Source organism: Hordeum vulgare, chromosome 7H (genome assembly GCF_904849725.1).
Source record: "Hordeum vulgare subsp. vulgare chromosome 7H, MorexV3_pseudomolecules_assembly, whole genome shotgun sequence".
NCBI classification, from domain to species: Eukaryota; Viridiplantae; Streptophyta; class Magnoliopsida; order Poales; family Poaceae; genus Hordeum; species Hordeum vulgare.
Window position 1 is genome coordinate 241,231,372 of NC_058524.1, and position 13,507 is coordinate 241,244,878.

At 46.6% G+C, this 13,507-nt stretch overlaps 1 protein-coding gene across 1 annotated transcript; it reads left to right on the forward strand.

Annotated features, from left to right (window-relative positions):
• Positions 1 to 6,365: 6,365 nt before the first annotated feature.
• Positions 6,366 to 11,007, forward strand: LOC123407439 (protein ALTERED PHOSPHATE STARVATION RESPONSE 1-like). Its single transcript, XM_045100575.1, has 4 exons — positions 6,366 to 7,910; positions 8,006 to 8,154; positions 8,722 to 8,945; positions 9,638 to 11,007. The coding sequence occupies exons 1-4, from the start codon at positions 6,620 to 6,622 to the stop codon at positions 10,386 to 10,388; spliced, it is 2,415 nt and encodes an 804-aa protein (XP_044956510.1). The 5' UTR covers positions 6,366 to 6,619; the 3' UTR covers positions 10,389 to 11,007.
• The last annotated feature ends 2,500 nt before the right edge of the window (positions 11,008 to 13,507 follow it).

The window sequence follows — 13,507 nt, forward strand, 5'->3', positions numbered from 1 at the left end:
TTGTTGCATTGATTCTCCACCTCACTCTGAAATTCCTTGAACTTTTCAAAGTTTTTAGACTTGTGCTTCATTAAGTAGACATATCCATATCTACTTAAATCATTAGTGAGGGTGAGAACATAACGATAGCCACCACGAGCTTCAACGCTCATTGGACCGCATACATCGGTATGTATTATTTCCAACAAGTTGGTTGCTCGCTCCATTATTCCAGAGAATGGAGTCTTGGTCATCTTTCCCATGAGTCATGGTTCGCATGTGTCAAATGATTCAAAATCAAGTGACTCCAAAAGTCCATCTATATGGAGTTTCTTCATGTGCTTTACGCCGATATGAATAAGGCGGCAGTGCCACAAGTATGTGGGACTATCATTATCAACCTTGCATTTTTTGGTACTCGCACTATGAATATGTGTAACATCACGGTCGAGATTCATCAAGAATAAACCATTGACCAGCGGGGCATGACCATAGAACATATCACTCATCTAAATAGAACAACCATTATTCTCTGACTTAAATGAGTAGCCATCTCGCATTAAGAAAGATCCCGATACAGTGTTCATGCTCAAAGCTGGTACTAGATAACAATTATTAAGGTTTAAAACTAATCCCGAAGGTAGATGTAGAGGTAGCGTGCCGACGACGATCACATCGACCTTGGAACCATTCCCAACGCGCATCGTCACCTCGTCCTTAGCCAGCCTTCGTTTATTCCGCAGTTCCTGCTTAGAGTTGCAAATGTGAGCAACAACACCGACATCAAATACCCAGGAGCTACTACAAGTGCTGGTAAGGTACACATCAATAACATGTATATCATATATACTTTTGACGTTGCTGGCCTTCTTATCCGCTAAGTATTTGGGGCAGTTCCGCTTCCAGTGACCGGTTCCCTTGCAATAGTAGCACTCAGTCTCAGGCTTGGGTCCATTCTTTTTCTTCTTCCCGGCAACTGGCTTACCGGGTGTGGCAATAGCTTTGTCGTCTTTCTTGAAGTTCTTCTTACCCTTGCCTTTCTTGAAACTAGTGGTCTTATTGACCATCAACACTTGATGCTCTTTCTTGATTTCTACCTCTGCAGATTTTAGCATCGAGTACAACTCGGGAATGGTCTTCTCCATCCCTTGCATGTTGTAGTTCATCACAAAGCTTTTATAGCTAGGTGGAAGTGACTGGAGGATTCTGTCAATGACAGCATCATCCGGAAGTTCGATTCCAAACTGAGTCAGACGACCGTGCAACCCAGACATTCTGAGTATATGCTCACTGACAGAACTGTTCTCCTCCATCTTACAGTTAAAGAACTTGTCGGAGACTTCATATCTCTCGACCCGGGCATGACGCTGAAAAACTAGTTTCAGCTCCTGGAACATCTCATATGCACTGTGTTGCTCAAAACGCCTTTGGAGCCCCGTGTTGCTCAATCAGAGAGTAGTCATCACTCTGCGAATGCCAGGCGTTCTGAACGTCCTAGGCTGTCGGGGCAGCGGGAAGATCACCTAGCGCCGCATCAAGGACATAAGCCTTCTTGGGCGCAATAAGGATGAGCTTTAAGCTACGGACCCAATCCGCATAGTTGCTGCCATCATCTGTCAGCTTTGTTTTCTCTAGGAACGTGTTGAAATTCAGGTTGACAGGTGCGTTTGCCATTGGATCTACAATATTTGTAAAGACAACTTTTAGACTAAGTTCATGATAATCAAGTTCATCTAATCAAATTATGCAATGAACTCCCACTTAAATTGACATCCCTCTAGTCATCTAAGTGTTACATGATCCATGTTGACTAGCCCGTGTCCGATCATCACGTGAGACGGACTAGTCATCAATGGTGAGCATCTCCATGCTGATCGTATCAAGCATACGACTCATGTTCGACCTTTCGGTTTCCCGTATTCGAGGCCATGTCTGTACATGCTAGGCTCGTGGAGTCAACCTAAGTGTTTGCGTGTGTAAACTGGCTTACACCCGTTGTATGCGAATGTTAGAATCTATCACACCCGATCGTCACGTGGTGCTTCGAGACAATGATCCTTCACAAGGGTGCACACTTAGGGAAATACTTTCTCGAAATTTTATGAGGGATTATATTATTGAGCTACCATTGTTCTAAGCAATAAGATGAAAAACATGATAAACATCACATGCAATCATATAGTGACATGATATGACCATTATCATCTTTGCTCCTTTGATATTCATCTTCGGGGCATCGCATGATCATCATCGTCACCAGCGTGACACCATGATCTACATCATTGTGTCTCCGTGAAGTTGTCACACCAACTATTACTTCTACTACTATAGCGAACCGTTAGCAATGAAGTAAAGTAATAAACACATGGCGTTGCATCTCATACAATAAATTAAGACAACTCCTATGGCTCCAGCCGGTTGTCGTACTCATCAACATGCAGGTCGTGAATCCTATTACAAGAACATGATCAATCTCATACATCACACATGTAACATCACATCCTTTGGCCATATCACATCACATAGCAAACCGTGCAAAAACAAGTTATACGTCCTCTAATTGTTGTTGCAAGTTTTACGTGGCTGATTTGGGTTTCTAGCAAGAACGCCTTCTTACCTACGTGACTGCCACAATGTTGATATGCCAAAGCTATTTACCCTTCATAAGGACCCTTTTCATCGAATCCAATCCGACTAGAGCGGGAGAGTCAGACACCCGCTAGCTACCTTATGCACCATGTGCATGTCAGGCGGTGGAACCAGTCTCACGTGAGCGTACGTGTAAAGTCGGTCCGGGCTGCTTCATCCCACAATACCGCCAGAAAATATAAGACTAGTAACGACAAGCAATTGACAAAACAGCGCCCAAAACCTTTTGTGCTCTACTCGTGCATAGAATCTACGCATAGAAAATCTTGGCTCGGATGCCACTGTTGGGGAACGTAGTAAATTCAAAAAAATTCCTACGCCATACAAGGATCTATCTATGGAGAGACCACAAACGAGCAAGGGGGAAGAGCATCTTGATACCTTTGAATATCGCCAAGCGGAAGCATTACTAGAACGCGGTTGATGGAGTCGTACTCGCAGCGATTCATATCGCGGTGTGATTCTGATCTACGTGCCGAATCACGACACCTCCACGTTCAACACACGTGCAGCCCGGTGACGTCTCCAACACCTTGAACCAGCAAGTAGGGAGGAGAGGTTGAGGGAGAGCTCCGGCAGCACGACGGCGTGGTGGCGGTAGAGCTACGTGGAACTCCGGCAAGGCTTCGCCAAGCACCGCGGAGGACGAGGAAGAAGAGAGGTAGGGCTGCGTCGAGAGAGAGAGGTTTGTGCGTCTCAAAACAGCCCCAACTCATGGGTATATATAGGAGGAGAGGGAGGAGGGTGCGCCACCTCTAGGGTTCCCACCCTCAGGGTGGCGACAGCCCCATCTGGCGTCAGGAGGTGGCGGCCAGGGCAGGGAGAGGAGGGGTGGCGCGCCAGGTACATTTTCGGTGTCCAAAATCTCACTTCCTATATATAATTCTTTACCTCCGGACCATTCCGGAGCTCCTCGTGGCATCTAGGATATCATCTGGGACTCCGAACAACCTTCGGTAACCACGTACACAATTTCCCTATAACCCTAGCGTCATCGCACCTTAAGTGTGTAGACCCTACGGGTTTGGGAGACGTGCAGACATGACCGAGACATCTTTATAGTCACCCAGTTACGTTGTGACGTTTGATACACCCAAAGCACTTCTACGGTATCCGAGAGTTGCACAATCTCATGGTCCAAGGAAATGATACTTGACACTAGAAAAGCTTTAGCAGACGAAGAACACGATCTAGTGTTATGCTTAGGATTGAGTCTTGTCCATCACATCATTCTCCTAATGATGTGATCCCGTTATCAACGACATCCAGTGTCCATGATCAGGAAACCATGATCATCTGTTGATCAACGAGCTAGCCAACTAGAGGCTTACTAGGGACATATTGTGATCTATATATTCACACATGTATTACTGTTTCCGGTTAATACAATTATAGCATGAACAATAGACAATTATCATGAACAAGGAAATATATAATAATAACTACTTTATTATTGCCTCTAGGGCATATTTCCAACATTTGGATAGTACGTGCGACATGCATTCCATGATCAAAACCGTGTCCCCTTTCTTTTGAACCTGTTAGCATATGTGTAATGCGTAGTTTAACCACCTACACAGCTGATTGTTATTTTTCCAAATTTGATCTGCTTTCAACTTTATGAATTTGGATTACTACTCTAGTGAATTGGCCTGCTTTGAAGTCATTGATGAAGAAGGTTCTCAGTTATACATGCATGTGTGGCATCAATTAAAGAAAAAGCGGCCTAAGACGCACTTGCAACCCTAGCACCGCACATGCACCGTTCATGCGGCACACCATGAGTGCGCCCCACCCACTAGTGAAACTTCATATGCGATCAAAATGATCGACCGAATTTAATACACAAAAGTATCCAATTTTTATATATTACTTTTTTGAATTTATTATTCACGTGGGTGCAGGGGCGGACGTAACCTATATGCTGTGGGGACAGCTACCCCCATTCAATTTTTCCAACCGATTGAAGTTGGTCTGATGTACGTTCGATGTGCCCCCACTTGGACGAATGCCACGCCCCCACTCAACCTAGTAATTCTTTATTTTTAAAGGCCCAATCCTAAAGAAGAAGCTTGATAATAAGAAAAAGAATTGCTACACAACCTTCAGTGTACGCCAAATGCCTTCCTCATGTACCCTATGCATGTTGGCCTAGATTAATTCAATGGCCAGATTTACACACGCACATCATGAATTCAGAGAAAGATCGCGCACGCAGCCACACACGAGACGAAATTTGGGAAGCCTTGACCCGGCCTCTCGGGTCGCCGTGAAATCGTCACCTCGCAGCCCTCGCCGGCTTGCTGCACCAAATTGTGGACTTGCCATCGCCCGTCCCTTGTACAGTCGCTGCCTTGCACTACTCCAGCAACAAACAGAGATCTCCGTTCCATAATTCCCTAGTCCCAACTAACATCAAGGTACGTCGTCTAATTCACTTATTCTTATTGAATTATGTGTACATTTTACCAATTATGGCGAAACTGATTAATTACGTCGGTTTAAACAATTCTTTTGTAACATATTAATTTTAGTATGCAATTTTGTAGTTACCAGCAATGGCTAGTTCCTCCTAAAAAGAAAGTAATGGCTAATCCAATTTAATTCATATCATCTATTCGACTCAAAAATAATAATTATACCATCTATTACTACTTCCTAGTTTTTAGCAAACTTCATCTTCATGTATGTTGTATAAAAATTTGTCTAGCTTCCTAGGGATCCATCTAAAAGACTAGGATTCCTACAGAAAGTGCTAGTTAAATGTTTCTATACAACGAAAAATCATCATGGGATAGAATGAAAGGTAATGCGATAAAGCTTTCTTTAAGTACCACCCTTCTTCAATGTTTTCATTCTATCTCAATTTAATAATATGTTTTTTCTTGCTGGTTGTAGGTTAGATTGTTAGAACAATGTGTTAATGTTCACTTTTACAACTTCAAAACAAGATATTATGAGAGGTAATTCATTTTGTCTCAAATGCTTAGTCTTCTTTCACTTTTCAATGAATATAGTTAACACGTGAAGAATGAAGCAATTATGTTTGTGTTTTGTTTACATGAATGCTATGAAAGCTTTTGCCTTGCTTGTTCATGAATATGGTCATACATTTTTTGCCCCATGTTAGTTTTTTTTTCTGGGTCCGTCCCTGCGTAGGTGCGTATGAAACCATGTTGACCTATGTATTCTGCCAATTTTTAAGGGATTAAAGTTCACAAAGAAATTCAGAGATTATGTTTCAGGGGAAGGACCAAGTTGCTCTTAGCTTGTTTCCTTTTTAGCCTGGGAACAAAATGCCAGAGAGATAGAGAGAGAGAGAGGTGCGTGATTGGGTGAAGAAGGTGGCATTTTGTAGTTTTGCGCATGGTAGTGGCCGGCCAGTAGTACATGGCATGGTACTCGTGCCACGTGCAAAAAGGCCAAAAGTACGGTACATATTTACACGTAAAAATATACACTTTTGACGTGGAATCTTTGGCATGCAGCGCATGTTCCATCGGAGGCTACAAGATTGACAAACACAAAAGTAGCCAACTTTTCCTTTTTTTTTCACAACTCACCGGTCATCACCGTGCATGATGAATCGATGATGATCGATTCATATGCATGGGGTGGGCATGGATCCTTCCAAAACTCGACCGTGAGCCAGCCCGTGACTGTCCCACTCCCACCACCACCCCCACCCCCACCGGAGCAAAGCCAAAAGCCCTCCACGCCGCCACGTACGGCTATCCTGTCCCCCACTCCGGCTCTTCCGCCCTCCCGTCCCGCCTCGCCTCCCACCCTCTGGACTGTGCAAGGGGCCTCCCTCCCCGGCGGGGCACCCCTCACGCACGCTCGCTATCTGCCCAAAAGGAGCAGAATCCCGCCCGACCTGCTCTGCTCTAGATCTGCAGCAGTAGCCGGATCCTACCCTATCCCACCCCACCCGCAATCACCAACGTTGAGGTTTTCAAACTGTTTTGCTTGGTGCCTGGGTCTGGGTGCCATGGGGTGCGGCCACTCCAAGCTGCCCCGTGGCCGTGGGGATCAGGACGCGGCGGTCGCGCTCTGCCGCGACCGCTCCGCGCTGCTGGCCGACGCCATTCGCCACCGCTACGCCCTCGCCCACGCCCACCGCGCCTACGCCGCCTCGCTGCGCGCCGCCGCCGCCGCGCTGCACGACTTCCTCCTGCTGCAGCCGCCGCCGCCGCTCGAGCCCCCCGCCCTACCGCCGCGCCTCCCCGAGCGCCGGAAGGGTGACCCGCTCCCCGCCGCCGACGCGCCCAACAACAAGGACGATGACGACGGCGGCCACATACGCTTCCACTCGGACGACGAAGACGGCTCCGACGGCGCGCACATCAGGTTCCCGTCCGACGACGAAGACGACGATGCCCACCCGCATGTCCCATGCCTCCAGCCCCTCCCGCCCGCGCCACCGCCGCCGCCGCAGCAGGTGGCCCCGCCTTACTATTCTCAATACGCTCCGCCCCTCTACAGCCACGTCCCCGGCCCCGCGTATGGGTACGGGCCCGACATGGACGGCTATGGACATGGTTTCTTCAACATCAGCTATGCCCGCAGCCAGCCGCCGCCGCCGTCTGTGTCACACGAGCACCGCACCCAAGCCACCAATGCCACCGTCCATTACTACCCGGGCAATGGTGCCTCCGGCACACCGCTGCACGGCTCTTACTACGGCGGCTACCAGTACCGGTACCCCAACGACGGCGGCTTCCACGAGGCGCCAGCCTCCTCCGTCGATGGGGCTGCGCCGTCGCCGCCGCGGGTGTCGAGCTGGGACTTCTTTAACCCGTTTGAGTCAGTCGAAAGCTACTACCGAGAGGAGCCGGCTGCCGTGGCGGCCCATACCCCTAACCGGACCTCCAAGGTCGCGCAGGAGGGGGGCCGAAACCCGGAATTGAACAACGCGGAGGTGGAAGAAGTGGTCGTCAAGGAAGCACGCAGCATTGGCAACCACGACAGTGAAGGCGACAGAGCTGCGCTCGACAAGGACGAAAGGAGGAGCAGTGTCGGCGAGGAGCCGAACAGGAAGTCCAAGTCGTCAGAGGCAAGCAGTAGCACTATGGTTCATGATGTCCATGTAGTGGAGAAAAGTGTTGTGGAAGATCATTCAGATGCCCCTGCGGTTCCCGGGAAGGCCTACAATGATGATATTGAGGTGTCACAGGAGATCAGGTCGCAGTTCGAGCATGCTGCGAATTCTGCAGCCAATGTGTCCAAGGTGCTCGAAGTTGGGAAGATGCCTTACCACCACAAGAGCCCAGCACTGAAAGGTTTATTTCTGACGCATTCTCCAGAGTTTCAATTTTTATGCTGGCCATGTGATGGAAATAGGAATTCCGGCCAACTCAATTGCTTCTGTCTGTAGTATCCTCATCAATGATGATTTGTGGGCGGCCTTCAATCGGCGAGGAGTTCCTGCAGTTTGTGGAGGACAAAGCTACAGAACATGGCAACCTTTCTTCTACATTGCAGAAGCTCTACATGTGGGAGAAGAAGCTTCTCGAAGAACTCAAGGTTCTCAGCATGCTTTACCTTTTATACTTTCTAGTTGAGTGATGTTATTTGTGTGCAATTCTGTCTTTATGCTTGTGACGTCGAATATTCATTAGCTTTGCTACTTGCTTGATATGATCCAAGCTGACTCAGTTGCAGGATTCTTGAGTAACGTACTATGTTTAACAAACTTGAATGTCAGCTACTAGTTGTCGAGTATTCTCGGAAATATTGCCGGTAGTCAATTATAGACAACTGGGAATCTTATGCTATGAATAAGTCCATTTTAGCTTTGTATAAATTTTCGTAGTAGTTGTAGGCTGTTCAGTTTTCTTTTTCAATGATTTACGCAACCCTTTTATTTTTACCATTCAGAGAGATAACTGCCTTCTGAAGCAATCATCGTTTTTATTGTTTTATGCTTGAGAGGTTTATGTTTCTAATGCTTTTCCTTCACCGTTCCTTTGCTTTCCTTGTCATGCAGTACAAGGATTTTACTTAATTGTCATTCATTGTTAAAAGTACTTGATTTCTCTCCATCTATTTTCTCTTCTGTTGGTTATACTCATGTACTATTGTTTATTCTAGACCGAGGAGAAGATGAGGGTGCTGTATGATAAAAAATGTGAGGAGCTAAAAGTTCTGTGTGAGAGAGGTGCTGAAGCTCATAAACTTGAGGCAATTGAAACTTATACCAGGAAGCTATCGACAAAAATAAGCGTTGCCATTCAGGTTGTCAACACTATTTCAAAGAAGATCAATAAGCTGAGAGATGAAGAATTATGGCCGCAGACAAATGAGCTGATTCAAGGGTATGTAATATGTATTTCTTTTGGGCAGTAATAACAATAATTTTCAGATGAATGCTCACAATGCGTACATATTTTTAATGAATCGAGTGGATTGATGGTAGGTGGCGTAGATGTAGCGTTGGCTCTGCAGGCAACCGATATGTTAGATGACTCTCTAGTACTCCCTCCGTTCCATAATATAAGTCTTTTTAGAAATTTCACTAGAGGACTACATACGGATGTATATAGACATAATTTAGAGTGTAGATTCACTCATTTTGCTCTGTATGTAGTCCCTTAGTGAAATTGCTTAAAAGACTTATATTTAGGAACGGAGGGAGTACATATTTAGTACAGCTTTATTAGTATACAGAGTATTTTTTTTTCATTCCGGGCATCCACGAACAAGCATAAATGGGAGGTCATTAAATTAATTGCACCATTCTCTTTCTGGTTCTGTGGCTTCAAACATGTCACTAGAAATAGACGGATTATTTCCTCTGTTGAAGCACCACAGTTTGTTAAAATTTTGGGTATCTTGGTAAGTTGTCAGATCCAATGAGATAATTTCAAGGCCTGACTAGTGTTTGACCCGGAAGGTTTATTGGAGCTTCAAGTTGTTTCGACTATTAAGTTTAATTTTTAAGACACTGAGGGCGTTGTCATGCATCTCTATGTTGGCACCTTGTATGTTAACTTTGATGCATTTTCAGGTTGATGGAAATGTGGCATGCCATGTCAGAATGCCATAAAATCCAGTGCCATGCCATGTCCCAAGCTAAAAACATTGACTCTACTGTCGCAGCTACAAGATTCAGTGAAGCTCATATCGACTTAATCAAGCGCCTAGAGCTTGAGTTGTTGGATTTGGTTGCCAGTTTTGCTGCATGGGTTAATGGACAAACGAGCTACATTGGCACTATAAATGACTGGCTGAAGAAGGGGATTGACTATGTGCCTGAAGTGACCGATGACGGCACTCCTCCCTTCTCTCCAGGGCGCCTGGGAGCACCCCCCATTTTCATCATCTGTAATGATTGGGCGACCGGAATCGCGAGGATACCCGAGACGGGAGTAGTAGACACCATGCAGGCTTTTGCCTCCCAGGTTCTGCACCTGTGGGAGAAGCACAGGTTAGAGTGGAGGCAGGGGATGATGGCCAACAGAGATATGGACAGGGAGCTTAGAGTGATGGAGAGGGATGAAACGTCGATGCGCAAGGCCCTCGAAGCACAGAATAATAAGCTCGTGCTTGTTTCGAACCAGAGCGGCGTATCCTTATCTGCACAGGCTGTACGGGATGGTGATCCATCCTCTGAAGTGGGTTTGCAATCATGCATGAGCAGGTTTTTCGAAGCAATGGAGAGCTTCTCCGCCGCCTGCGCAAATGCGTACAAGGATCTCCATCTTCGTTGTGAAGAAGAGAGAACTCGGCCTGCCCAAGAGACTGACAAAGTTTCCTAGTGGCATTCTCAGATTTTGCTTGTACGGTGAGAGGCAACCGATCCTGTGGTTTGGATGAGCAGCAAAGGTGCACATAGCAGCAGTATCACAGATTCAAATTGCACTGTCTTTTTCCCTCTGTTGGGTTCTGGGATCGTCACTGGGTTTTAAGCAGCCGATGTAAAAGCTTGTGCTAAGATGAGTTCTCACGATCAGATTGCCACTGTTCTTACCAAACCTGCAACCTCTCAGGGTTTGATGATCATCTGCTCCTCCTCCTAATCAATTGTCATACCAATGCCAATGGTCAACGGCGTTGTCGCCGGAAAGAAGAAAGAGTCAAAGACGAGGAGAAATAGAAGGCGCTGATCGGAATAGAGATCTTTTATCATTCATGATGAAAACCCTACAATTGTCGGTGTATGAACTTGGTATTCTCTAGCCAATGCATGATCCTGATACATGTTTGGTGCTCATTGTGGAGCTCTGCTACAGCTTCGTGCCCAAGTTATCCAGGGATTGAGCTTTTTAGTATAGACAAAGGTCCTGGCACCGCTTGCAGATTCTATCGAAATTCATATGATTTCAATTGTAATTGTGAATTTTGTCCAGCTATGGTATAAGTTGAGCCTTTGTAACATTTTTTCTACTCTTATTTTTTTGTCACTGCGTTACTGTTTTTTTTCTTCCAAAAAGGGCATTTTTATTGACTCAAAATGTAGCATCAAGCAGATACAAACCAGGAACATTCGGTCTCTGCATAATTAAAATGCACAGATAAAACACAGCAAACAAAAAAAAACTACAAGAAGATAAAACGACGCATACCAGCAACAACAGTAGGACCATATAGGACGAACACTAGGGAGGGTTGAGGCGTGAGCGTGACTGTCTCGAGGCCAGCTTCGCCTTTCGTCTGCCTCTCCTCCAGATCCCTCCCGATCTCCTCCTCCTCCCCTCCCCTCCTATCGTTGCCGGATCCCAGTTGAGCAAAGCCCGTGTGGGGGATGATGGCGGCGGCGGGGCGTCCCTCCGTCCCGGCTTGAAGGCGTGGCTGTGACGGTGGATCTTCAGCGGGCGCCTCGGGACGATGTGTGTGTGGCCATGGCGCTGGTCACGTAGTAATGTGACCTTCTCTACCTTTGGTTGTCTTCATCGTCGGTCCAAAGGGATCTGGTCGGTGGGTGTTGCCTCGTGGTGGCTTCCCGGCGACGGATCAAGTGGAGGAGGAGATGATGGCCAAGCTGCTGAAGTGGGTGAGGATGCCACCATTGTCGGCGCCGCCCGTGGGTGTCGTTTTTCTCGTTGGAGGCGATGATGGGGGCGTCCCTCGCTCCATTGTTTCCGGGGAAAACCTCAGATCTGTAGGAGGCTACCACTGACGGCAACGGCCGTGGGCGTCGTAGCCCTCGTTGGAGGCGTTGAGGGGCATGTTAGATCAGATGATGGCAACATCTTCGTCGTCACCCCCGTGGGGGCATCATCTTTGGAGACATTCATCGGCTGGACGAACATGTGGACAACTTGGTGGTTGGGCGTTAGTAGGTGGTGGAGCGGTGCTTCATCCTACACATTGATGGCAGCGGATCTCTGCAGCGTGGCACAGTAGAGACTCGGCATCCGATGGGTGGCGATGGGCTCGTGCATGAGGGCGACGATGTCTGGCGTCATGGTGGTGTCGATGACACAGAGACCTGGCAAGGTCGATCCATCAGTATCTGATCTGAGGATGGATCGATGGATGAAGGAGGTAATGACCCTTACAACATGCATTTGTGGTGCCCACTGTAAGTGCGCCGGACCGGTGTGTAACCCAGTCGATGTATTGTGGCTTGTATGGGGCATCCGACATTGGATCTTAGGTGTTGTCGTGATGTCTGTTTAGTATTAGACTCGGACATTCAACGTCCATTCATCACGGGGAAATGAGTAGCGATCGGTGTTGCCAAGATGGTGGCTTCAGGCTTACTAATGTATTACCTTGTATGGTCTTTGTGAATAATTAATAAAATGGTTGCATGCATCGTCCAGATGCAGAGGCCGGGGGTACATCCCCCTTTTCAAAAAAGCAACAAGAGGATCATATAGGACGACCATTGTGCCTTTGTCGAAGGAGGTGGTGCACCAGTCCAAAGATTATGTTGCCATCTATGCTAGGTAAAGACCATCCAAGCCACCTGCGTTACTGTTAATATGGCTAGGAAGTTAATCCATAAATTAGGAAACTGTGGCAAAGCATTTCCTTTCCTTCCCCTCCATGGTATTGCAAACTCCTGTTGGAAATATGCCCTAGAGGCAATAATAAAATTGTTATTATTATATTTCATGTTTCAAGATAATCGTTTATTATCCATGCTATAATTGTATTGAATGGAAACATAAATGCATGTGTGGATGTATAGACAAAACAATGTCCCTAGTGAGCCTCTAGTTGACTAGCTTATTGATCAAGGATGGTTAGGGTTTTCTAGTCATAGACAAGTGTTGTCACTTGATGATGGGATCACATCATTAGGAGAATGATGTGATGGACAAGACCCAAACTATAAATGTAGCATATGATCGTGTCATTTTGTTGCTATTGTTTTCTGCATGTCAAGTACACATTCATGTGACCATGAGATCATGTAACTCACTGACACCGGAGGAATGCCTTGTGTGTATCAAACGTCGCAACATTACTGGGTGACTATAAAGGTGCTCTACAGGTATCTCCGAAGGTGTCCATTGACTTAGCATGGATCAAGACTGGGGTTTGTCACTCCGTGTGACGGAGAGGTATCTCGGGGCCAACTCGGTAATACAACATCACAAACAAGCCTTGCAAGCAATGTGACTAAAGAGTTAGCCACGGGATCTTGTATTACGGAACGAGTAAAGAGACTTGCCGGTAACGAGATTGAAATAGGTATGTCGATACCGACGATCGAATCTCGGGTAAGTAATATACCGAAGGACAAAGGGAATGGTATACGGGATTGTGTGAATCCTTGACATAGAGGTTCAACTCATAAGATCTTCGTAGAATATGTAGGATCCAATATGGACGTCCAGGTCCCGCTATTGTATATTGACCGGAGAGTGTCTGGGTCATGTCTGCATAGTTCTCGAAACCGTAGGGTCTGCACACTTAAGTTTCG